The sequence below is a fragment of the Lucilia sericata genome, unplaced genomic scaffold (assembly GCF_015586225.1).
Source record: "Lucilia sericata isolate MDLA Ls3-8-SP2 unplaced genomic scaffold, ASM1558622v1 Contig001461F_arrow, whole genome shotgun sequence".
NCBI lineage: Eukaryota > Metazoa > Arthropoda > Insecta > Diptera > Calliphoridae > Lucilia > Lucilia sericata.
In genome coordinates this window covers 1,864-26,085 of record NW_023995390.1, presented here as the reverse complement: position 1 = coordinate 26,085, position 24,222 = coordinate 1,864, and the positions used below count along the sequence as shown (strand labels likewise).

Below are 24,222 nucleotides of genomic sequence, written 5' to 3'. Positions count from 1 at the left end.
CAAAATACTTTGCCTCAATGAAATTGACTATAACTTCGTTGCTATAGAAAATTCTAATCAATTTTGTAAATAAATTATTTGAATAATAGAAAATTTTCCCAAAAAACTTTCAAAGCTGGAAAAATGTCACGCCGCTTCTCGGACGAAAAATTGAATTCAAGAGCTAAAATATTGGATATAATGAATCCTAGTGGCCGTATTTTACCCAAAAGAACCACAGTTGAATTTAGTAAAAAAGTTCAAGTTAAAAGGATAAAAGGTGAAAAATCTACTTCAGAAGCAGGAAGTTCACATGGTATTAAAACCGGAGCCTCATTAATACCCGATTTGAATGTAACAGTGGAACGTATGCGTAATATGCCCGATGATCGTTTTATTTATTTGACTTATATGCTGCCGAAGACAAGCGAATATTTTACACCCTACAGTCTGCAAGAGTATACATGGGATAATTTACCCAATAAATTGTTATACTTTACTATGAGTCGTCATGGTGTAACCTATTGGCATTTGTCGGAGAATTTCTTCACTCCTCTGTTGCAGTGGCAACAAGAATTTCAACAATTCTTGAGTATTATAAAAATACGAACATTTGCTGTTTTTCGCATATGGAAAGGATTTAAAGTGTGGGAAAAAACCGTGAAATGGAAGAAGCAAAATCAAGCTCGCCAGAATCTACAAGAACGACTTTTTATAGCCATACCTCACTTGGCCAAGGCCATTCTTAAGTTACGTAGTGAAATTGTGTTTTTGGAAAAGAGCAATTTTATTAATGTGGGAGGTAAAATGTTATTGCGATTTTTTACGATTTAATTTTCAAACTTTTAAATTTATTAGTTATCGAGGAATGGCATCCATTCTATTTTCTGGAAGTCCAAATGAAAATCTATGAAAGTTTAACCGTTACATTAAGAGACTTTCGGGAGCGTATGAAACAAATATTGTGTAAGTTTTGAATTGCTCGATCGTTTTATACTTTAATTTAATAAAAAAAAATTAAATCTATAATCAGATGATGCCTGCCTTAAGGCTATAATCGATCGTGGTTTCTTTCCCAATGATGAGATCAATTACTATCCCTCCGTTAAGAAAATGCGCGATGCTATGAGTTTTATGGATCGGGCTAAAAAGCGTAACTTTTGCAAAATCCTCTCCAAGTAATTATGGGCTTGAAAAATATATAATTGAATATTATTAAAAGTATTGCTATTTCTCAGCTTCCTTAGCTACTGTGATCACATGATGTATCACTTATTCCATCAAATTACTGCCAACAGTTTTCGCGACTTAGTTGAAGCTATGAAAATCCATGATGCCTTAGGTCCTAGCCTAAAAATTTTAAATGAAAATTTAACTTTGCACGAGCAATTAGAGCCAGCACGACCTGAAAATTCACCTCAGGTTAGTAGTACATGTATTAATCTACTTTTAAAAATCGTTATTAATAATTAAATTTTTCTCACAGAATCCATTTTTTATAGCGGATTTTCATTTACTACCAGATCGTATTGAAATTGAACCATCTGAGTAAGTATTTCATATCAAATAGTTGATCGGCTGTAGTTCCTAAAATGTAAGTCCTATAGGAAAAATAATGAAAATTTATGATCGATCATATGATATATTTATATTTGCATTGCAAAATAAATTTTCATTAAATAAATTTTATAATAAAAATATTTCCTATGTTTTTAACCTATAGAGATGCCATGAAGCACATTTTTAACCGCATATCGACTTTAATATTGGAAACCGTGACTGAGATAGAAAATTTCACCGATGATAAAATTTATTTCCAATTTACGGAGTAAGTGAAAGACAAATATAAAAATATTATAACAAATTAGTAATTAACATTTTATATTTCAAGACCCTCTATAATGGGACGTCAAGAGGAGAGATTAGCTGGTGTAGCGCCAGATTTAAGTTTTCTTCTTAGAACCGATAAAGAATTTCAATTTAATCGGTATGTTTTTTTTTTAATCAACACAAAATACCTATTTTCAACAATATTTTATTTTAGAAAAATAATTTACACCTTTATAAGATTGGCCTATGAAAAGGCTAAAATATACACTTTACGATTTGAAACCATACGTACCAATTATGAAGTGGATACACATACCGATCCGAATACTATTAAAAATGAGAAAGGTTGGTTAAAAGTGAAAAGAGAGAGAGAGAGTAAACAAATCCTTAAATAAAGTTTTGAATTAAAATTTTCAGATCTTACGGTATTAAGAGCCTATTGTGAACGTTACTGCAATAATGTAAAAGCCTTAGATGGTATATTAACCAATGTAAATCTGGGTTTATTAAAACTAACCCAGGGAAGCTTTAAGGAAACCGTTACACCGGTCTGTGTTAAATTGCAAAATGTCCTAGCCACCTATTTGCCCAAGTATATAACAACAATATTAAATTCTTAACAAATTTTAGGGACATTTATAAAATTATTTCATTCACAGATTGGCTACAGATCAAATAGAACGCATATCCGAAGAAACTCGCGAACTATCTGCCCGCATTTTAGCTGAACCTCTAACTTCACTAGAGTTAGTGGCTCATATAAGATATCTCGATGTTGTTGATGCTGAAATGGAAGTACTTTTCAAAGAAGTTGACTATGCCCATGATGTCTTTATTATCATCAAAGATTATGCCATACCCATCGATGATGAACGTAAAGAGGATTATATGGATTGTGAAGATTTTGTTAATCGTACAAATGATAAATTAAAAGAAGTACAAGCTAAAAAAGATCAGTTTATTAAGCAATTAGAGGAGATCATGAACAAGGATATACAACAGATATTTGAAGAAACACATGAGGTTTATTTGGAAACACAGGACTCAAGTCTTTTAGATGTATGTGAGAAAGTCTTAAAGCGGTATAGCAATTATTAGCATTTTAATTTTTATAAAATTTTAGAAAAATTCTAATCGTCAATTTGTAAAATCGAAATTAAATGGTCTTCTGGAACGTTTGCAAAACTTACATGAACGTGCTGCTGAATTTATAGGATATCAGAAGGAGTTTAAGGTAATTGTTTTATACTTTAGTGGAGTCGATTTACTTCGTATGTATGTTGAAACCAGTTTTATGAAGACCCCAGATATGTTATCCGAATATTCAATAATTCTATCAGACATGCTTCATCATGCAAAATCGGTTCATAAATAATCGGTATATGAGCAAAATTCCGAAACAACTCATGAAAATATTACGTTTTTTCTCATTCTATTTTTACAAATTTGTCAGAAGTCTGTTCTTTCTTGCAATTATTATCATGGTTGAACCTTATAAGAATCGTTTCAAAATTTCATATAGCTCCCATACAAATTTACATATATTCCCGGAAAAGGGATTTATTGTTATTATCGCTCTCTAGAATATCCATGTTAGCTTCATAAAGCCCACTTCCGTCATTGTGAAAACTTTTTTCTGGATCGGCTCATATTTAGTCATAGCTCCCATATGAAGCCCTTTTCTGAAAATAACTCATGAATTAATAATGATATCGGCATAAAAATGAAGAAAAACTAAACTACCGATTGTATATTTTTCACATGAAAAGCTATTTTTAAGGATAATTTGAAATAATACAGAATTAAACCGTTTTTAGATTGACATTACCATGTACACCGAAATGGATCAAACATTTACCGAAATACGTTTACGTCAAAATCTCCATAACTCTGTAGAAGAATGGGAAGAAGCCTATAAACGTTGGACTACTTTAGAATTCAATAAGTTGGTTGTCAATGAAATGGTGGATTTAACTATAAAAACAATTAAGAATTGCATGCAATTTGAAAAATATCTACCAGCCAATAATATACTACCCGAACTAAAACAAGCTGCAGAAGATTTCAAATTGAAATTACCAGTAATTGGCTATCTTAGGAATAATAACTTTAGAGCGGTATTTATAAAGGGCGAGTTATATTTATAGAAAATAAAAATTAACTTAATTTTCCATAGCGTCACTGGACCGATATCGAAACCGTGTTGGGTCGAAAATTCTTTCAAGAAGAAAATATATTTTTATCAACTTACGAGGAACAGCATGCTTTTGATGAAGATATAGCCAATTCTTTAATGGAAATATCTTCACAAGCCACTGGTGAAGCACAACTTGAGAATATGTTGAAAAGTATTGAAGGTGTTTGGAAGGAACAAGAACTTTCCATTGTCATTTATCATGATCAAAAGGATGTCTTCATTTTGGCCGGTACCGAGGAATTACAAACCATTTTAGATGATTCAAATGTTAATATAAATACTATAGCTGCTTCGAAATATGTGGCACCTATTAAAAATAAGGTTGACACATGGATATCGTTGCTGGAACAATTTGGAAAAACTTTGGGTGTGTAGGAACAACAATTTTAAAGAGTTCACAATTATGATTGCTTTATACATTTCAGAGGTCTGGATGGATTGTCAAACATCTTGGATTTATTTAGAGGCTATATTTGCCTCACCAGATATACAAAGGCAATTGCCTCAGGAGGCCAAAATGTTTTTTGTAGTCGATAAAAGCTTTAAAGAACTATTGCGTACAGCCAAAAAGGTTTCCCTAGCTTTGCCGGTAATGTCTTCCAAAGATAATTATGACATACTTAAGGAAAATAATCGACTTTTGGATTTAATAACTCGAGGTTTAGAGGCGTATCTTGAAGTCAAGAGAGTAGTATTTCCTAGATTTTATTTTCTCTCCAATGGAGAACTTCTCGAAATTTTGGCACAAACACGCATACCACAAGCTGTACAGCCACATTTGCGCAAATGTTTCGATGCCATACATCGTCTAGAATTCGGTCAAAAGGATGATGGTACTGGTCATATGATACCCACCAATGATATTTTGGCATTTATATCTCCCGAAGGTGAAAAACTATTCTTTCAGAAAGGTTTAAAAGCTCGAGGTGCAGTGGAGGAATGGTTAAGTAAAGTGGAGGAGGGCATGTTTGCTTCGGTCAAACGTGCCATGCGTTTTGGTTATCAATGTTATCCGAATAAGGAACGTGATGTCTGGTTTCAAGATCATCCAAATCAAGTGGCTTTAACCATTTCTCAACAGCAATGGGCCAGCGATATTCATGCGATTTTAGATAATCCTCTTAATGATGAAAATAAAATTGTTGGTCTAATGAAACAATTCGAAACGAAGTGCTTGAAGAATCTGGCCGCCTTAGCGGCCTTAACTAGGCAGAATATTACAAGTTTGGTTAGGAAAGTTTTGACTGCATTGATTACTATTGATGTACATGCTAAAGATTCTGTAAGAATGCTGATTGACAAACATGTTGTAAAATCGTAAGTTGTATGGTGGTATTTGTAAGAAATTTCTGTACGTTTACAATAATTTTTATTTCCAGTTCCGATTTTGATTGGTTAAAAATGTTACGTTTCTATTGGTTACCCGAAACAGATACCGTTTATTCACGAATGACTTCGGCTACCATACCGTATTACTACGAATATTTAGGTGCTGGCGGTGTATTAGTTTTGACACCTCTCACCGATCGTTGTTATTTATGCCTAATGGGTGCCATACAAATGGATTTAGGTGGTGCTCCTGCTGGTCCAGCGGGAACGGGTAAAACTGAAACAACAAAAGATTTAGCAAAATCTGTAGCTAAGCAATGTGTGGTATTCAATTGTTCTGATGGTTTGGATTACAAAATGATGGGTCGCTTTTTCTCGGGCTTGGCCCAATGCGGTGCATGGTGTTGTTTCGATGAGTTCAATCGTATCGACATTGAGGTGCTGTCGGTTATAGCCCAACAACTAATAACCATAAGAAATGCTAAAGTTATCAATGCTAAAAGGTAAGTTTAATGTTCCTTTATAGGAATATATCAAAATTTTTAACTTTCCGAAAAGATTTATTTTCGAGGGACGAGAAATAAAACTCAATAAATCCTGTGCTGTTTTCATAACCATGAATCCGGGCTATGCTGGCCGTACTGAACTTCCCGACAATTTGAAAGCTCTATTTCGTCCTATATCTATGATGGTACCCGATTATGCTCTTATTGCTGAAGTCATTCTCTACTCGGAAGGTTTTGAGGATCCCAAGAATTTAGCCCAAAAAATGGTACAAATGTATAAACTTTGTTCCGAACAACTAAGCCAACAAAATCATTATGATTTTGGCATGCGTGCTGTAAAATCGGTGCTTATTATGGCAGGGGCTTTGAAAAGAGCCTCACCCGATCAAAGGGAAGATATAACACTAATTGCTGCTCTTAAAGACTCAAATATTCCGAAATTTTTAGTAGATGATGCCATACTCTTTTTGGGCATACTTAGTGATTTGTTTCCGGGAGTCGACTTACCCGATTCCTCACATCCTCAACTACAAGAAAGTATTGTATTGGGTTTGGCGCAAAAGAATTTGCAACCTGTTAATGCCACTTTACGCAAATGTATACAACTTTATGAGACCATGTGCGTAAGATGGGGTGTAATGTTGGTGGGTCCTACGGGAGGTGGTAAATCGACGGTATTGCATGCTTTAGAATTTGCTCTAGGACATTTATATGAAACTGAAGTGTCCGGTCCTCACTTTAGACCGGTTACCATACAATGTATGAATCCCAAGGCGGTATCAATGAATGAACTATATGGTTATGTTAATCCTAAAACTTTGGAATGGCAGGATGGTCTGCTAGGTTTGGCGGTGAGAACGGCAGTTAATGTAGAAGGTAAGTTAATAGGAAAATAAGTCAGAATAATAATAGAAATTTACATTTTATAAATTTTGAAACGGATCCGGTTAAGGGGTCGCAGAATGATTTTTTACATACAAAACATATTGGTGTATAATTTTAAAACGATGTCAGAATAATTTGTATATAGAAAATCATCTTTATCCCGATGAGTTACATACGATTAAGTGATTTTGGAAGTGTACTTAATATGATAGCTAGACCAATTATGGATCGATCCGAAAAATATTTCACTGGATAATTTGTGTATGTACACAACATTTGCCAATTAAATTTTGAACCGATATGGTTATGTTCATTTCGGAATTGGACCTAAATATACGAGAGCTACTGTTAGCTTTTGGTTCGTAATACAATTTCTATTTATATTAATATTACACTGATATCAGGGGTCTTCAAGATATGTATGTACATATGAACAGACAGACACGGTTAAATCGACTTGGTTGTCTTTAGGGACACGGAATATATATACTTAATAGGTCGGAAAAATATATTTAAATGACAAACTTCTTTCTCACGAATGTATAACGAAATGACAAAGTTATTTCATTCATTCATTACGAACATTTTCTGAAAACTTTTAGATGAAATTCATCAATGGATTGTTAACGATGGACCGGTAGATGCTGTTTGGATTGAAAACTTAAATACAGTGCTGGACGATAATAAAATGCTTTGTTTGGCCAATTCGGAACGCATTAAACTTACTGCCTGGGTACACATGGTATTCGAAGTTCAAGATCTGGTACAAGCCTCTCCAGCCACCGTATCACGTTGTGGCATGGTCTATGTGGATCCCGATGATCTTGGCTGGGTACCTTTATTAGATTCATGGATATCAGGACCCATTACAAAGAAAATACAGGAAGCACAATTAAAATATTTATATAGTTTATTCACCGAAAACTTTAAAACTATTTTGGATTTGGCTAGAAAGTATGGATCGTTTCTTATAGCTCAAGTAACCTGTTCCAAAGTGTGTCTGTGTTTGGAATTATTGTTTTCTTTAATAGAACAAATAAATTGGCATGATTTCAAAGAAGATGAATATAAAACTTTACTAAATAAAATGTTTATATGGTGTATTCTTTGGTCTCAATCATCCAATTTTCGTGATCAAGAGAAATTGGTCTTTGAGCAGTTTTTAAAGCAACACATGGCTACGAAAGAGCATGTAAAGTAAGTTTCTATAAAAATCGTTTAAAATGTGTTTTAAGAAAATGTATTTCTATACTTTAGTTTCCCTGAGGAAGGTTGTCTTTGGGACTACAGAATTAATATGCAAACTCGTAATTGGGAATCTTGGTCTGCAATTGTGGATACGTTTGTTTTCAATCGTGATGATAAATATTTCGATATGCAAGTTCCTACTGTTGACACTACCAAATATGGGTGAGTAAATTTCGTAAAATTTGGCAGAATACAGGGATTTATGAAGAATTATTTGTAAATTTTTATATCAACAGATATGTTACAGAATTACTATTGCAACGCAAATATCCAGTAATGTTCACTGGTGACACGGGCGTGGGTAAAACAGTTTTGGCTGTTACCACTCTAAAAAAGCTTTTACAGAAATCGGTGGTGCCGGTGCAAATAAATTTCTCCGCCCAAACTAGCAGCATACGCACCCAAGAAATGATAGAAGGTCCTTTAGAGAAACGTAAACGTAATCAGTTAGGTGCTCCTATAGGAAAAACTGTTATAGTCTTTATTGACGACGTTAATATGCCCAAATTGGATACTTATGGCAGTCAACCAGCCATTGAGCTATTAAGGTAATAGAAATCTAACAACTTTGGAAGTTATCATAACTCTGACAGATTTTCTACTATTTTTAGACAATTTTTAGATTTTAAGGGATTTTATGATCGTGAGAAATTATTTTGGAAAGAAATTGTAGATGTAGTTTTGGGTTGTGGTTGTGCACCACCGGGTGGAGGTAGAAATCCCTTAACACCACGTTTTGTAAGACATTTTGCTTTACTCGCACTGCCCAAACCAAATGATGAAATTTTAACCACAATTTTCGATGGCATTTTAACGGGGTAAATTATTAAAGTTTTATTTAAATTAACTTTTTTTAACATCTAGCCTAAATAACAGATTTTTAAGTGAATTCTCTTCGGTTATACGCCCACTTTCTACGCCCATTGTCAATGCCTGTGTTGATGTTTATATGCGCATAGCCAAGGAAATGTTACCCACGCCGGATAAGTCACATTATATATTTAATTTAAGAGATCTTTCCAAATGCATACAGGGCATTTTACAGGCCAGCAGTCTGCACTACAACATGGAAATGCAAATTTTGCGTTTATTCTATCACGAAACAACAAGAGTCTTTCACGATCGTTTGATTAATGACGATGACAAAAATTCCTTTAAAACTATTATGCGTGAGGTGTGTCTGAAACATTTTAACAAAGAGGTCTATAGGGACGAAGAACCTCCCATATTATATGGTGATTTCATGGTTTTTGGTAAACCCAAAGCTGATCGTGTTTATGAAGAGATTAAAGATCCCGCCAAATTGGAAAGTATTTTAATGGATTATGTTGAGGATTATAATTCAATGACAGGAAAGAGAATGAATCTGATATTATTCCAAGATGCTTTAGAACATACCGTTAGATTGGCACGTTTGTTGAGGAGTGATCGTGGTAATGGTTTATTGGTAGGCGTGGCAGGTATGGGTAAGCAGTCATTGACGAAATTGGCAGCTCATGTTAATGAGTATAAATGTATGCAAATTGAACTAAAGCGTAATTATGATATTAATGGTTTTCATGAGGATTTAAGAAATATTTATCGACATGCGGGCGTAAGTATTAAGAAAACTATCAAAAATGTTTTGCCATGAGCGAACTAAAGTATTTTATTTAATTTCAGATTGATAATACCCCAGTAGTTTTTCTTATGATCGATACACAAATTGTTGAAGAGGAATTTTTGGAAGACATTAATAATCTCTTAAATTCCGGTGAAGTACCTAATCTATTCGAAGGCGATGATTATGAAAAGATAATATTGGATGCCCGTGAACCCTGTAATGCCGCAATGAAAGATGTAAATTTAAACATGAGTAATCTAGTTAAATATTTTGTTAAAATAAATTTAAAATATTTCAGGGTTGTAGTCGCGATGACATCTATAAATTCTTTATAAATCGAGTGCGTAATAATTTGCATGTGGTACTATCCATGTCGCCAGTAGGTGATGCATTTCGTCGCAGATGTCGCATGTTTCCTTCGCTGGTGAACTGTACCACCATAGATTGGTTTTCCAATTGGCCCACGGAAGCTTTATATTCAGTAGCTTTGGGACTATTAACGAAAACCACTTCAACGCCACAACAATGTCAAGCTTTGGCCACAACAACTGTGTTCATACATAAGGTATTGAGATAAAAATGTTTAACATTTAAGGAGAGAAGTTTTTAATTCAAATTTAGAGGACTGGGCCAACATATTTTAAACCCATAGACCAAAGTATAACTTTCAGAAGGCCTCACAATTTGAAATTATAGTTATTCTTAACATTAGGTTTAGATATTTATTTTAAAGTAAAAAGATTAGACTCTTTTTCAATCTATATGACATGATATCTGGAAAACATAATGTGATTTAGCGCTCTGCCATCTGAATAGTTATACTTTGGTCTCTGGATTTTGACTTTTAAATAATAATTCATTCTTTCTTTCCCTTATTAATAAAGACCGTGGAAGAGGCTTCAGAACGTTTTTACAAAGAAATGAAACGTCATTATTACACTACGCCCAGTAGCTATTTGGAACTTTTAAAACTATATCAAAGTTTATTGAAAAATAAAAGTGAAGAGATTAAAAATAAACGCAAAAGAATTTTAAATGGTTTAAATAAGATATTGGAGACCAATGATATAGTAAGTTTTCTCTTAAAAATGGAAACCAAATTCAATTAAAAAAATTATTTCACCTTAATTTTCAAGATAACTGTCATGCAAAAAGAACTGGAGGTCATGGTTCCACAACTGGATGAAAAATCGGCCAATATGAAGTCTTTATTGGAAAGATTAGCTGTCGATACTAAACTGGCCGATCAGGTCAAAGAGAGTGTTATGCGCGATGAGGCTAATGCCAAAGAAAAGGCGGGTATATGTCAAGCCATGTCCGATGATGCCAATAAAGATTTAGAAATTGCTATGCCCGCTTTGAAAGAAGCGGAAGATGCCCTAAAAGGTTTAACCAAGGCTGACATAAATGAGTTGAAATCTTTTACCACACCACCAGCTTTAGTGCAATTTGTTATGGAAGCTGTTTGCATACTATTGGGAGCTAAGTAAGATTTCTTCTATTTCCTTAATTTAACTATAAAGTATAAATTTTCAATTTTTTACAGACCAACCTGGGCTTCTGCTAAGGGTATTATGGCGGATGTGAATTTTATAAAGAGACTTTTTGAATTCGATAAAGAACATATTAAAGAAGAGACTTTGAAAAAAGTTAAGAAATATATAAGTCACAAAGATTTTGTGCCCGCTGTAAGTAATTTATGAAAACATGGAAAATTTATACAAATTTAAAAATTTTACCAAAAACCCCTCTTAGAAATTCGAAAAAGTTTCAAAAGTAGCGAAATCGGTTAGTTTATGGGTCATAGCCATGGATAAGTTTGCCAAAGTATATAAAGTAGTGGAACCCAAAATCAGACGCAAAGAACTTGCAGAATCCGAACTTAAAGAAGTAATGGCCATTCTAAGAACCAAACAGCAAGAATTGGCCTCTGTAGAAGCAAAAATTCAGACTCTTAAAGATAATATCGATCAGAAAAGTCGTGAATTTCAAGTTATACAAGATGCGGTTGATCTAACTTATGGTCGTATAAATAGAGCAGGACGTTTAACGTCAGCTTTATCAGATGAGGAAGTAAGATGGAAAGAAACGGTTCAGGTAAGTGAAATTCTAAAACCCAGTAAGCAGAAATTCTTTAAATTATAATATAATATCCAAAAAGGCTTTAACACTGGAACTTGAGTGCGTACCAGGAGATGTTCTAGTAGCTGCTGCGTGTGTAGCTTATATGGGAGCATTTTCCACCGAATATCGCAATGAACTGTGCGCCCAATGGGTGGACAAGTGCCGGGAACAAAAAATTGCTTCTAGTAGTGAATTTCATTTACTTAAAGTTTTGGGTGATGCTTATGAAATACGTCAATGGACTGTCGACGGCCTACCGAAAGATGACATCTCCGTAGAAAATGGTCTCTATGCCACACGAGCCCTACGCTGGCCTCTTATGATCGATCCCCAAGAACAAGCCAATCGTTGGATTCGAAATATGGAGAAACATAATAATTTACACATTTTGAAAATGACCGATGGAAATTTATTGCGTATTATAGAGAATTGTATACGACAGGGTTATCCCATACTTTTGGAAGATATAAGTGAAAATATTGATCCCTCCATTAGACCGGTGTTGCAGCGTGAAACTTATGTCTTTGAGGGTAGAACTTATCTAAAACTTGGCGATGTTATAATCGATTATGATGAACATTTCAAATTGTACATGACAACAAAATTGGCTAATCCACACTATTTGCCAGAAATATGCATTAATGTGACGTTGGTTAACTTTTTGGTTACGGAAAGTGGTTTGGAAGATCAACTGTTATCGTAAGTAACTATAGGAGTTAAAATGGATATACAGTGGAGGAATTTCGAAAGGAAAATTAATATTTAACTTCTTAAGAATTAAGCGAGATTTTAAACCTTTTCGCAATTTCCCAATTGTGAAACATATTAATATTACTAGAAATCCACTTTAAATCGTTAAAAACTAATATTTTCTATGAATTTTATTTTACTACTTTAGCGATATTGTAGCAATTGAACTTCCCGCCTTAGAAATACAACGAAATGATTTAATTGTTAAAATCAATACTGATAAGCAGCAATTGTTAGCTTTGGAAGACAAGGTTCTTAAGCTTTTATTCAATTCTAAGGGCAATATTTTGGACGATGAGGAATTGGTGGAAACTCTTAATGATGCCAAGGTTGGTTAGCGGTGAAGCAAAGATATTTTACACCATTTTGTATATTTTTATAGGAAACTTCCTTAATAATTGCCACCCGTTTAGTGGACACTGAAGAAACTGAAAAAGTCATAACCGCCACTAGAGAAAAATATCGCAATTTAGCCTCTCGCGGAGCTATACTATATTTTGTAGTTGCCAGCCTGGCTGACATAGATCCCATGTATCAATATAGCTTAAAATATTTCTTACAGATCTTTTGTGCCGTTATACGTTTGGATCATCCTAAAATGAGTACAGAAGAGCGCATAGAACAATTGAAATTGGACGAACTAAAGGCTATCTATGATAATGTCTCGAGGGGACTATTTGAAAATCATAAAATTATATTTAGTTTTCTTTTATCACTCGCTATAGAGAGACAAGAAGGACGTGTAAGTCAGCAAGAGTTTAATTTCTTAACTCGAGGAGTTGTTGGTTCTGTAAGGGAGAAATCCAAGCCAACGCATATTAAGTTAAGTGATTTCGAATGGGAGGCCTGTTTGTTTTTGGATGAAAATTTTGCAACATTTAAAGGATTTTCGGAGAAATTGCATATGCCATTCTTCTTAGAAATTGATGATAATCGAGAGGTTTTCAGATTCTCGGATAATGAGTCCTCATCTACGGTCAGCGATTATTGGAATAATAGACTTAACAATTTCCAAAAACTTATGTTTATACGAATTTTTAGAAGAGAAAGATTTTTGTTGAATGTGGTGGTTTATTTAAGGGCAACCATAGGCCGCTATTTTACCGAAGTTTCAGCAGCCGGAAGTCAACTTAAAGTTGTGTAAGTTTACAATTATAATGTTTATATCTCACATTTTCAATTAGTTAATAACTACTTTTTACAGTTTCCTAGATACTTCCAACATAACACCCCTAATTTTTGTCTTGTCTAGTGGTTCTGATCCCATGGCAAATTTCCTTAGATTTGCCGAAGATATGAAATATATGGATAAATTTTATTCCATTTCATTGGGTCAGGGACAAGGGCCAGTTGCCGAAAGTTTAATAGACAAGAGTTTACGTTTAGGTCATTGGGTGTTTTTGCAAAATTGCCATTTAGCCACTTCTTGGATGGGTCAAATGGAAAATATTGTGCGTAACATAACTTTGGGAGTTACCAAAGCCCATGAAAACTTTCGCCTTTTTCTGTCGTCCATGCCACAAAAAAGCTTTCCCATAAGTGTGTTACAAAACTCGGTTAAAGTCACAAATGAACCGCCCAAAGGTATTAAAGCGAATATTATGGGTGCTTTAGCCGATATCAATGTGGACTACTTTGAGCAGCATGTGCTCCAAGAAAAATGGCGTGCTATAGTATTTGGTCTTTGTGTATTCCATGCCGTGCTGCTGGAAAGACGCAAATTCGGTGCCTTGGGCTGGAATATAACGTATGAGTTTAATGAAAGTGATCGTGAATGTGGTCTTAAAATACTAGACTTTTTCATTGGTCGCCAGAAGGCCCAAAAAATACCTTGGGAAGCTATTTACTATATCAATGGTGACATTACTTGGGGCGGTAGGGTAACCGATTCGTGGGATTTGCGTTGCTTGAGAACGATATTAAAAATGTTTACATTTGACAAAATACTAGATCCTGATTACAAATATTGTCGTGGAGATCCGTATTACCGTGATCCTAGGAAAAATACTATACTAGAATATCAGGAATATGTACAAAATTTTCCTACCTTAGAGGATCCGGAAATATTTGGCATGCATGAAAATGCCAATTTAGTGTTTCAAACGAAAGAAACAAATTTTTTTATTAATACACTGCTAGTGGGTCAGCCAAGATCAGCAGCCGACGAGGGTCAAGCTCAAGAGAATGACTTATGCTTGGAGGTAATTTCGAAAATACAAGAAGTTTTAGCGGAAAAAATTAATAAAGAAAATTTACATCCGGACTTACTAAAGGTACTTGCCATTACACCATATCCAATTGTATTTTAGAAATTTCTAATTCAATTTCATAACATAAATAAACTATTAATCAAAATAAATTCAACATTTCCTTTATAAAACTCCTAACAGATTGATGCTAAAGGTCAACAGCCTTCCTTAACCACCGTCTTGGTTCAAGAAATTGATCGTTATAATAATTCTCTGCGTTTGGTGCATACCAGCCTCATTGATTTACGCAAAGCCATTAAGGGTTTAGTGGTAATGTCTGAGGAATTAGAGGAAGTTTTTCAAGCTCTATTGGCAAATTTGGTACCAAAATTGTGGGAAAAGAAAAGTTTTCTTTCCATTAAACCACTGCCCAGTTATATAGCTGATTTTCAGAGACGTATAGATTTCATACAAAACTGGGCGGTTAGCGGTAATCCAAAATCCTTTTGGATAAGTGGTTTTTATTTTCCTCAATCATTTCTAACCGGTGTATTGCAAACACACGCTCGTAAACGGGTCTTGCCAATCGATGAATTAAAGATAGACTTTCAAGTACTGGAAAATATATTAATACAGCAGACTTTCTTCGAGAGAAGACTCAACAATCAACCAGTAAGTTTAGCTTTATAGAAGAAAAATTATTTACTTAAAACATATGTCTTAATTAAAGGTTGAGGATTTATATGGCAATATGCCCGAGTCCTCTGAAGCAGGCGTAAATGTTCATGGCATATTTGTAGAGGCAGCAGAGTGGCGCAAATCGGAGGGCGGTTTATGTGATGCTAAAGTTGGTATCTTATATTCCAGATTACCAGCCATACGTTTTATACCCTGCCTAAAACTAGATGCTGCTGAACGCTATGAGGCACCACTTTATAAAACCCAAGCTAGATCGGGAGTTTTATCTACCACAGGCCATTCATCAAATTTTATATTATCTATACTTTTGGAATCCGCCCTGCCGGCTGATTTTTGGATTTTACGTGGCACCGCTTTGGTGTCAGGAGTAGCTGATAATATTTCATAAATATAAACATTTTTTCATTGTTATTGTAAATAATTTAAATATTTTTATTATTAAATATAAATATTTTGTATGTTTAAACTCTACTAATCTTCCAACTCTTCCTCTGCGTCTGTTAGAGAAATATTGCTAATTTTTTTGGAGCCACGATTTACCACACCATTCTTTTCATCCATCATTTTTTGTATTTCCATGGAGTTCTTGGTTTCTATGGGTGCTATGAAAATATCTCGCACGGCACGAAATTGTCCCACATTATATAAATGCTCATTCTCCAAACGTACATAATTCCAAATATAACGTCTAATGGTAAACATTCGACTTAATGTTATTGTTTATTAACTACAAAGATAATAAATACCTGATGATTTCCAAACAACCCGCTAAAGAATCCATATTATAGCTGCTTATATAGTTATGTGTTATCAGGTACAGAGATATAGCCCAAAAGAAACGCAATATGATATTTTCCACAATAGCAAAATAATAAAATCCTGGACGATAGACAATTTGCTCTCGCAGAAATATGTTCTTTCCCGAAAATGTTTGAAATAAACCAAAATCTCGCAAAATATCCCAACAGCAACAGTAGCAAGTTTGAAAAATGGCCGATATGATATAAAACCAAATGAAAGGATTTTCAAAGGTGTAATTGTAATCATCTAGAAGGAATTTGGAAAAAGCAATATGAATATGAAATATATCTGTGATCACCATCAAAAATCGATTTTTTGAGTGAAAACATAAAAGTCCATTTTCTGGATAAACTAGAGGCACTAGCGCAAAAAGAAAGAAAAGCTGTGATCACTATCATCGATTTTTTGAGCGAAAACATAAAAGTCCATTTTCTGGCTAAACTAGAGGCGCTAGGGCAAAAAGAAAGAAAATCTGTGATCACTATTATTAGCATCAAAAATCGATTTTTTGAGTGAAAACATAAAAGTCCACTTTCTGACTAAACTAGAGGCACTAGGGCAAAAAGAAAGAAAATCTGTGATCATTTTAATTTCCCACTAAAAATCGATTTTTGTGGTGAAAACATAAAAGTCTATTTTATGGCTAAACTAGAGGCGCTAGGCCAAAAAGAAAATCTGAGACCATTTTAATTTCCCACTAAAAATCGATTTTCTGCCTAGAGGCGCTAGGCCAAAAGGAAAGAAAATAAGTGATCAAAAAAAATCGATTTTTTTTGTGAAAACATAAAAGTCCATTTTCTGGCTAAACTAGAGGCGCTAGGCCAAAAAGAAAGAAAATCTGTGATCACTTTAATTTCCCACTAAAAATCGATTTTTTTAGTGAAAACATAAAAATCCATTTTCTGGCTAAACTAGAGGCGCTAGGCCAAAAAGAAAGAAAATCTGTACTCACTTTAATTTCTCAAAAAAAAATCGATTTTTTGAGTGGAAACATAAAAATCCATTTTCTGGCTAAATTAGAGGCGCTAGGCCAAAAAGAAAGAAAATCTGTGATCACTTTAATTTCTCAAAAAAAAATTCGATTTTTTGAGTGAAAACATAAAAATCCATCCCATCCAAGAAAATCTGTGATCATTTTAATTTCCCACTAAAAATCGATTTTTTGTGTGAAAACATAAAAGTCTATTTTCTGGCTAAACTAGAGGCGCTAGGCCAAAAAGAAAGAAAATCTGTGATCATTTTAATTTCCCACTAAAAATCTATTTTTTGAGTGAAAACATAAAAGTCCATTTTCTGGCTAAACTAGAGGCGCTAGGCCAAAAAGAAAGAAAATCTGTGATCATTTGAATTTCACACTAAAAATCGATTTTTTGAGTGAAAACATAAAAATCTATTTTCTGGCTAAACTAGAGGCGCTAGGCCAAAAAGAAAGAAAATCTGTAATCACTTTAATTTCTCAAAAAAAATCGATTTTTTGAGTGAAAACATAAAAGTCTATTTTCTGGCTAAACTAGAGGCGCTAGGCCAAAAAGAAAGAAAATCTGTGATCACTTTAATTTCTCAAAAAAATCAATTTTATGGGTGAAAACATAAAAGTCCATTTTCTGGCTAAACTAGAGGCGCTAGGCCAAAAAGAAAGAAAATCTGTGATCACTTTAATTTCTCAAAAAAATCAATTTTATGGGTGAAAACATAAAAGTCCATTTTCTGGCTAAACTAGAGGCGCTATGCCAAAAAGAAAGAAAATCTGTGATCACTTTAATTTTCCACTAAAAATCGATTTTTTTAGTGCAAACATAAAAATCCATTTTCTGGCTAAACTAGAGGCGCTAGGCCAAAAAGAAAGAAAATCTGTGATCACTTTAATTTCTCAAAAAAAAAATCGATTTTTTGAGTGAAAACATAAAAATCCATCCAATCCAAGAAAATCTGTGATCATTTTAATTTCCCACTAAAAATCGATTTTTTGAGTGAAAACATAAAAGTCTATTTTCTGGCTAAACTAGAGGCGCTAGGCCAAAAAGAAAGAAAATCTGTGATCACTTTAATTTCCCACTAAAAATCGATTTTTTGAGTGAAAACATAAAAATCTATTTTCTGGCTAAACTAGAGGCGCTAGGCCAAAAAGAAAGAAAATCTGTGATCATTTTAATTTCCCACTAAAAATCGATTTTTTGAGTGAAAACAAAAAATCCATTTTCTGGCTAAACTAGAGGCGCTAGGCCAAAAAGAAAGAAAATCTCTGATCACTTTAATTTCTCAAAAAAATCAATTTTTTGGGTGAAAACATAAAAGTCCATTTTCTGGCTAAACTAGAGGCGCTATGCCAAAAAGAAAAAATCTGTGATCACTTTAATTTCCCACTAAAAATCGATTTTTTTAGTGAAAACATAAAAATCCATTTTCTGGCTAAACTAGAGGCGCTAGGCCAAAAAGAAAGAAAATCTGTGATCACTTTAATTTCTCAAAAAAAAATCGATTTTTTGAGTGAAAACATAAAAGTCTATTTTCTGGCTAAACTAGAGGCGCTAGGCCAAAAAGAAATAAAATCTGTGATCATTTTAATTTCCCACGAAAAATCGATTTTTTGAGTGAAAACATAAAAGTCTATTTTCTGGCTAAACTAGAGGCGCTAGGCCAAAAAGAAAGAAAATCTGTGATCATTTTAATTTCCCACTAAAAATCGATTTTTTGAGTGAAAACATAAAAGTCCATTTTCTGGCTAAACTAGAGGCGCTAGGCCAAAAAGAAAGAAAATCTGTGATCATTTTAATTTCCCACTAAAAATCGATTTTTTGAGTGAAAACATAAAAGTCCATTTTCTGGCTAAACTAGAGGCGCTAGGCCAAAAAGAAAGAAAATCTGTGATCACTTTAATTTCTCAAAAAAAATCGATTTTTTGAGTGAAAACATAAAAATCCATTTTCTGGCTAAACTAGAGGCGCTAGGCCAAAAAGAAAGAAAATCTGTGATCATTTTAATTTCACACTAAAAATCAATTTTTTGGGTGAAAACACAAAAGTCCATTTTCTGTCTAAACTAGAGGTACTAGGCCAAAAAGAAAGAAAATCTGTGATCATTTTAATTTCCCACTAAAAATCGATTTTTTGAGTGAAAACATAAAAATCCATTTTCTGGATAAACTAGAGGCGCTAGGCCAAAAAGAAAGAAAATCTGTGATCACTTGAATTTCTCAAAAAAAATCGAAAACATAAAAGTTTATTTTCTGGCTAAACTAGAGGCGTTAGGCCAAAAAGAAAGAAAATCTGTGATCACTTTAATTTCTCAAAAAAATCAATTTTTTGGGTGAAAACATAAAAGTCCATTTTCTGGCTAAACTAGAGGCGCTAGGCCAAAAATAAAGAAAATCTGTGATCACTTTAATTTCACAAAAAAATCAATTTTATGGGTGAAAACATAAAAGTCCATTTTCTGGCTAAACTAGAGGCGCTAGGCCAAAAAGAAAGAAAATCTGTGATCACTTTAATTTCCCACTAAAAATCGATTTTTTGAGTGAAAACATAAAAATCTATTTTCTGGCTAAACTAGAGGCGCTAGGCCAAAAAGAAAGAAAATCTGTAATCACTTTAATTTCTCAAAAAAAATTGGTTTTTTGAGTGAAAACATAAAAGTCTATTTTCTGGCTAAACTAGAGGCGCTAGGCCAAAAAGAAAGAAAATCTGTGATCATTTTAATTTCCCACGAAAAATCGATTTTTTGAGTGAAAACATAAAAGTCCATTTTCTGGCTAAACTAGAGGCGCTGGGCCAAAAAGAAAGATAATCTGTGATCACTTTAATTTCTCAAAAAAATCAATTTTATGGGTGAAAACATAAAAGTCCATTTTCTGGATAAACTAGAGGCGCTAGGCCAAAAAGAAAGAAAATCTGTGATCATTTTAATTTCCCACGAAAAATTGATTTTTTGATTGAAAATATAAAAGTCCATTTTCTGGCTAAACTAGAGGCGCTAGGCCAAAAAGAAAGAAAATCTGTGATCACTGTCATTTAGCATCAAAAATAGATTTTTTGAGCGAAAACATAAAAGTCTATTTTCTGGCTAAACTAGAGGCGCTAGGCCAAAAAGAAATAAAATCTGTGATCATTTTAATTTCCCACTAAAAATCGATTTTTTGAGTGAAAACATAAATGTCCATTTTTTGGCTAAACTAGAGGCGCTAGGACAAAAAGAAAGAAAATCTGTGATCACTGTCATTTAGCATCAAAAATCGATTTTTTTAGTGAAAACATAAAAGTCCATTTTCTGGCTAAACGCTAGGCGCTAGGCCAAAAAGAAAGAAAATCTGTAATCATTTTAATTCCTCTCTAGAAATCGATTTTTTGAGTGAAAACTTAAAAGTCTATTTTCTGGCTAAACTAGAGGCGCTAGGGCAAAAAGAAAGAAAATCTGTGATCATTTTAATTTCCCACTTAAAATCGATATTTTAAGTGAAAAAATTAAAGTCCATTTTCTGTCTAAACTAGAGGTGCTAGGCCAAAAAGAAAGAAAATCTGTGATAATTTTAATTTCCCACTAAAAATCGTTTTTTTGAGTGAAAACATAAAAGTCCATTTTCTGGCTAAACTAGAGGCGCTAGGGCAAAAAGAAAGAAAATCTGTGATCACTGTCATTTAGCATCAAAAATCGATTTTTTGAGCGAAACATAAAAGACCATTTTCTGGCTAAACTAGGGGCGCTAGGCCAAAAAGAAAGAAGATCTGTGATCATTTTAATTTCCCACTAAAAATCGATTTTTTGAGTGAAAACATAAAAGTCAATTTTCTGGCTAAACTACAGGCGCTAGGCCAAAAATAAAGAAAATCTGTGATCACTATCATTTAGCATCAAAAATCGATTTTTTGAGTGAAAACATAAAATCCATTTTCTGGCTAAACTAGAGGCACTACGCCAAAAAGAAAGAAAATCTGTGATCATTTTAATTTTCCTGCCAAAATCGCTTTTTTGAGTGAAAACACAAAAGTCCATTTTCTGGCTAAACTAGAGGCGCTAGGGCAAACAGAAAGAAAATCTTTGATCATTTTAATTTTCCAACAAAAAATCGTTTGTTTAATAAAAACATAAAAGCCAATTTTCTGACTAAACTAGAGGCCTAGTTAAAATAATACATAACTAAAGTGCGTTTTGTTAAGATTTAGCGAATGCGAAAACGAATGCGAATGTAAAAAGTAAGCGAATTTAATAACTTTCACTCACCTTTATATTTCGTAGCTAATGTTGAAAACACAACCATTGGAAACGAAGCAGCATATTTTCCTGCATTAACTAGAAACGGATGAACCTGACCGGTATCACTATAACGTCTTAAACACTGGGCAAAACGGAACCAAGAAGGTAAACAACGAACAATAGCATTGCCAATATAGTCACTCTCCAAACATTGGCTGTAGGGAAAATCTTCTTGCCACTTAGAATTGCTTATAAAAATACACAATAAATATTTGAAATCTAAAAGGCAAGCAACCAAAGAATTTAATTGATCACCAAACCAAAAATCTGCAAAGCCCACAGGAAAAAAGGGAGCCAATATGACACGACCCTTTAGAATTAAGATAAAACATTTATATTCTTACTTTTTAAAGTAGAAAATTTAACTTACAATTAATCTTAGCAGCCAGTAACGGGCATTTCGATAAAACAAGGGTAATGGATTGAAGAGAAAGGTTAACATGAGGGTAATTAATAATAATGGAAATACTAAAGGTGATATATTAATATAATCAGCATAAATAAACCCCAGTACACATAGGGACCATATAATACCAAAAATCGCATGTAATTCCAACAAATGAGAGTATTTCAAATGTTTTCGAGGATTTATTTCAAATATTAAAATATGATTAACTCCAGCACGACGCCAACTGAAAACATTTATTCCCAATAGAAACAGATACATAATCACATAAAATGGACCACGAAATAAGATTAAACCATGTACCGAATAGAAATTATATCCAAATTGCCGAAAAATGCTAAAAACAAAGTTTTAAACCAAAAATTCTTTTAATAGTTATTTAATTAACTTATTTTGAATAATGTTTCATACATACACAGTATTAGTATAAAGCTCAATAACACTACAAAAGCTCCCAAAAAGAGTCCTACACGAAATACTGTTCCAACTTCTTGTATTTCATCTAGGGGTGGTACTCTTAAACGTTTCATAGCTTGTGCACGATCTCCATTTTCCAAATATTCTGTGAAGTTATTTTCCACCTCTACCATAAGTTCTTCCAGTTTATTATTTTTATAAAAATAGGCCGTTGGTATATTCTCATCGAACCATTTCTGTCCCTTTGTATTATTCAATAACTGAAATCGTATTAATAATGCTATAAACAGCCTGAGCGGAATTATAAAATTATTGTTAAAATTAGATCATAAAAATGGTTCTAAACTTTTTTTGTTTTTTTTTTTTTTTAGTTTTCCCTTTTTTGCCATATGGTCCTATATTAGAAAAAATATTCCTTCCATACTTCAGGGGTTAACTTACGACATTTAAATGGGAATTTCGGTGGCATTTGAATAACTGAATTTGACTCCTATTTCGGAAAAATGTTTACAAAACTTGGGTCTTCAAAGGACTGAGGACTCTGAATATATATATATATATTTGTAGAATGTACGACCTATATTTCGATTTGTTAGAAATAACACCTGGGGTATTAATGGCTACACATTGCACTTTTAACACATCGAAATATAATTTTTTTTTCATAACAGAGTATAGTTTTATAAACGCAAATAAATATACCTTATCATGTTTCTTCAATATCTTCTTAAAACCCGTATAATTTAACATTTTATAATTTTGCAATAGCACCAGACTTAAATACAATTCACTAAAACCGTTTTTTAAATCCATCAAATTTGTCTTTTTCTGTCTCAATCTTCTCTTAATCGTATTCTGATGTAAACTCTTGCGTGACATTGTTCGCGTTCTTAAACGAAACTCACCGATTAGCTCATCTAATACGGTAGAAAGTACATCATTACGCCTGCTGGCTTCGGCTAATTTTTCGGCATAAAATGTATTAATTTTACGTAATTCATTTTCACACTCTATGACGAATTCTTCTTCGAATTTTATGTAGTAATTGTCCATAATGCGGTTGGTGGAAATTTCTTTTAGAGGAGCATTTTCCAAAGCATTTAAGATCATGTTTTTCAGATCCTTTAAATAAAGATGTAGGATTGAAGTTTTTTTGAATTTATGGCAATAATTTTTATTTTTATTTACTCACTGCATATGAAATGTATTGTTGACGCCATTCCGGTGTTAAATGGGCACTTAATTTTTCTGTAAATTTCATTTGAAAATGAGAAAAATTAGATCGGTTTTGAAATAATGTTAAGAAACAAATATGGCATTTATTTTAGAACCATTAATTGAAAAAGTATATACACCTATCCCTTGTTTTGCACGATACTGTTTTTTACAAGATGTCACTTTAACACTAATAGTGGAATTAGGTCCTATCTGCCACTACTGCAGGTTAATTCCTATAAATTCAGGAATGCCTCTAACCAATCCTGGCACAGAATGGATTGCAGGATACCCAAGCAATCACGGCCGAGGTGAAAGCCAAGGCAATCAGTATATAATTATGGTTGGGCAGAAGGAATATTAGAATTGTGGTAGTAGTGATAAGCGATCACTCCAGAATTTGAGCCTTTTTGGGCAATTGGGTACACAGAGCAGTTTTGTAGGTTGTGTAAGGACAAAGACAGAATAGATTTTAGTTAGTTAGGTAGTTAGTTAGTTAGTTAGTTAGTTAGTAGTTAGTTAGTAGTAGTTAGTTAGTTAGTTAGTTAGTTAGTAGTTAGTTAGTTAGTTAGTTAGTTAGTTAGTAGTTAGTAGTTAGTAGTGTAGTAGTAGTTCGTAGTTAGTTAGTAGTTAGTTAGTTAGTTAGTTAGTTAGTTAGTTAGTAGTTAGTTAGTTAGTTTAGTAGTTAGTTAGTTAGTTAGTAGTAGTTAGTTAGTTAGTTAGTTAGTTAGTTAGTTAGTTAGTTAGTTCGTTAGTTAGTTAGTTCGTTAGTTAGTTAGTTAGTAGTTAGTTAGTTA

The 24,222-nt window shown here is 33.3% G+C and overlaps 2 protein-coding genes across 2 annotated transcripts; one reads left to right on the top strand and one right to left on the bottom strand.

Annotated features, from left to right (window-relative positions):
* Positions 1–107: 107 nt before the first annotated feature.
* Positions 108–15,804, top strand: LOC119611476 (dynein heavy chain 6, axonemal-like). Its single transcript, XM_037967056.1, has 33 exons — positions 108–781; positions 838–945; positions 1,013–1,157; positions 1,218–1,401; positions 1,466–1,527; positions 1,703–1,807; positions 1,871–1,966; positions 2,024–2,154; positions 2,227–2,401; positions 2,469–2,868; positions 2,933–3,043; positions 3,627–3,926; positions 3,986–4,373; positions 4,432–5,323; positions 5,386–5,838; positions 5,894–6,717; positions 7,329–7,923; positions 7,984–8,136; positions 8,211–8,522; positions 8,586–8,792; positions 8,851–9,568; positions 9,637–9,813; positions 9,876–10,142; positions 10,462–10,647; positions 10,714–11,063; positions 11,124–11,265; positions 11,333–11,674; positions 11,739–12,400; positions 12,600–12,780; positions 12,834–13,591; positions 13,656–14,724; positions 14,842–15,312; positions 15,371–15,804. Exons 1-33 carry the CDS (start codon positions 124–126, stop codon positions 15,725–15,727), a joined length of 11,979 nt encoding a protein of 3,992 aa, XP_037822984.1. The 5' UTR covers positions 108–123; the 3' UTR covers positions 15,728–15,804.
* Positions 15,753–23,893, bottom strand: LOC119611477 (xenotropic and polytropic retrovirus receptor 1 homolog). The gene is given in 7 exon segments (XM_037967057.1): positions 15,753–16,027; positions 16,086–16,386; positions 21,355–21,697; positions 21,758–22,092; positions 22,167–22,470; positions 22,913–23,332; positions 23,403–23,893. Coding segments are annotated over 7 exon segments (1,989 nt in total). The 5' UTR covers positions 23,472–23,893; the 3' UTR covers positions 15,753–15,810.
* Positions 23,894–24,222: the final 329 nt, after the last annotated feature.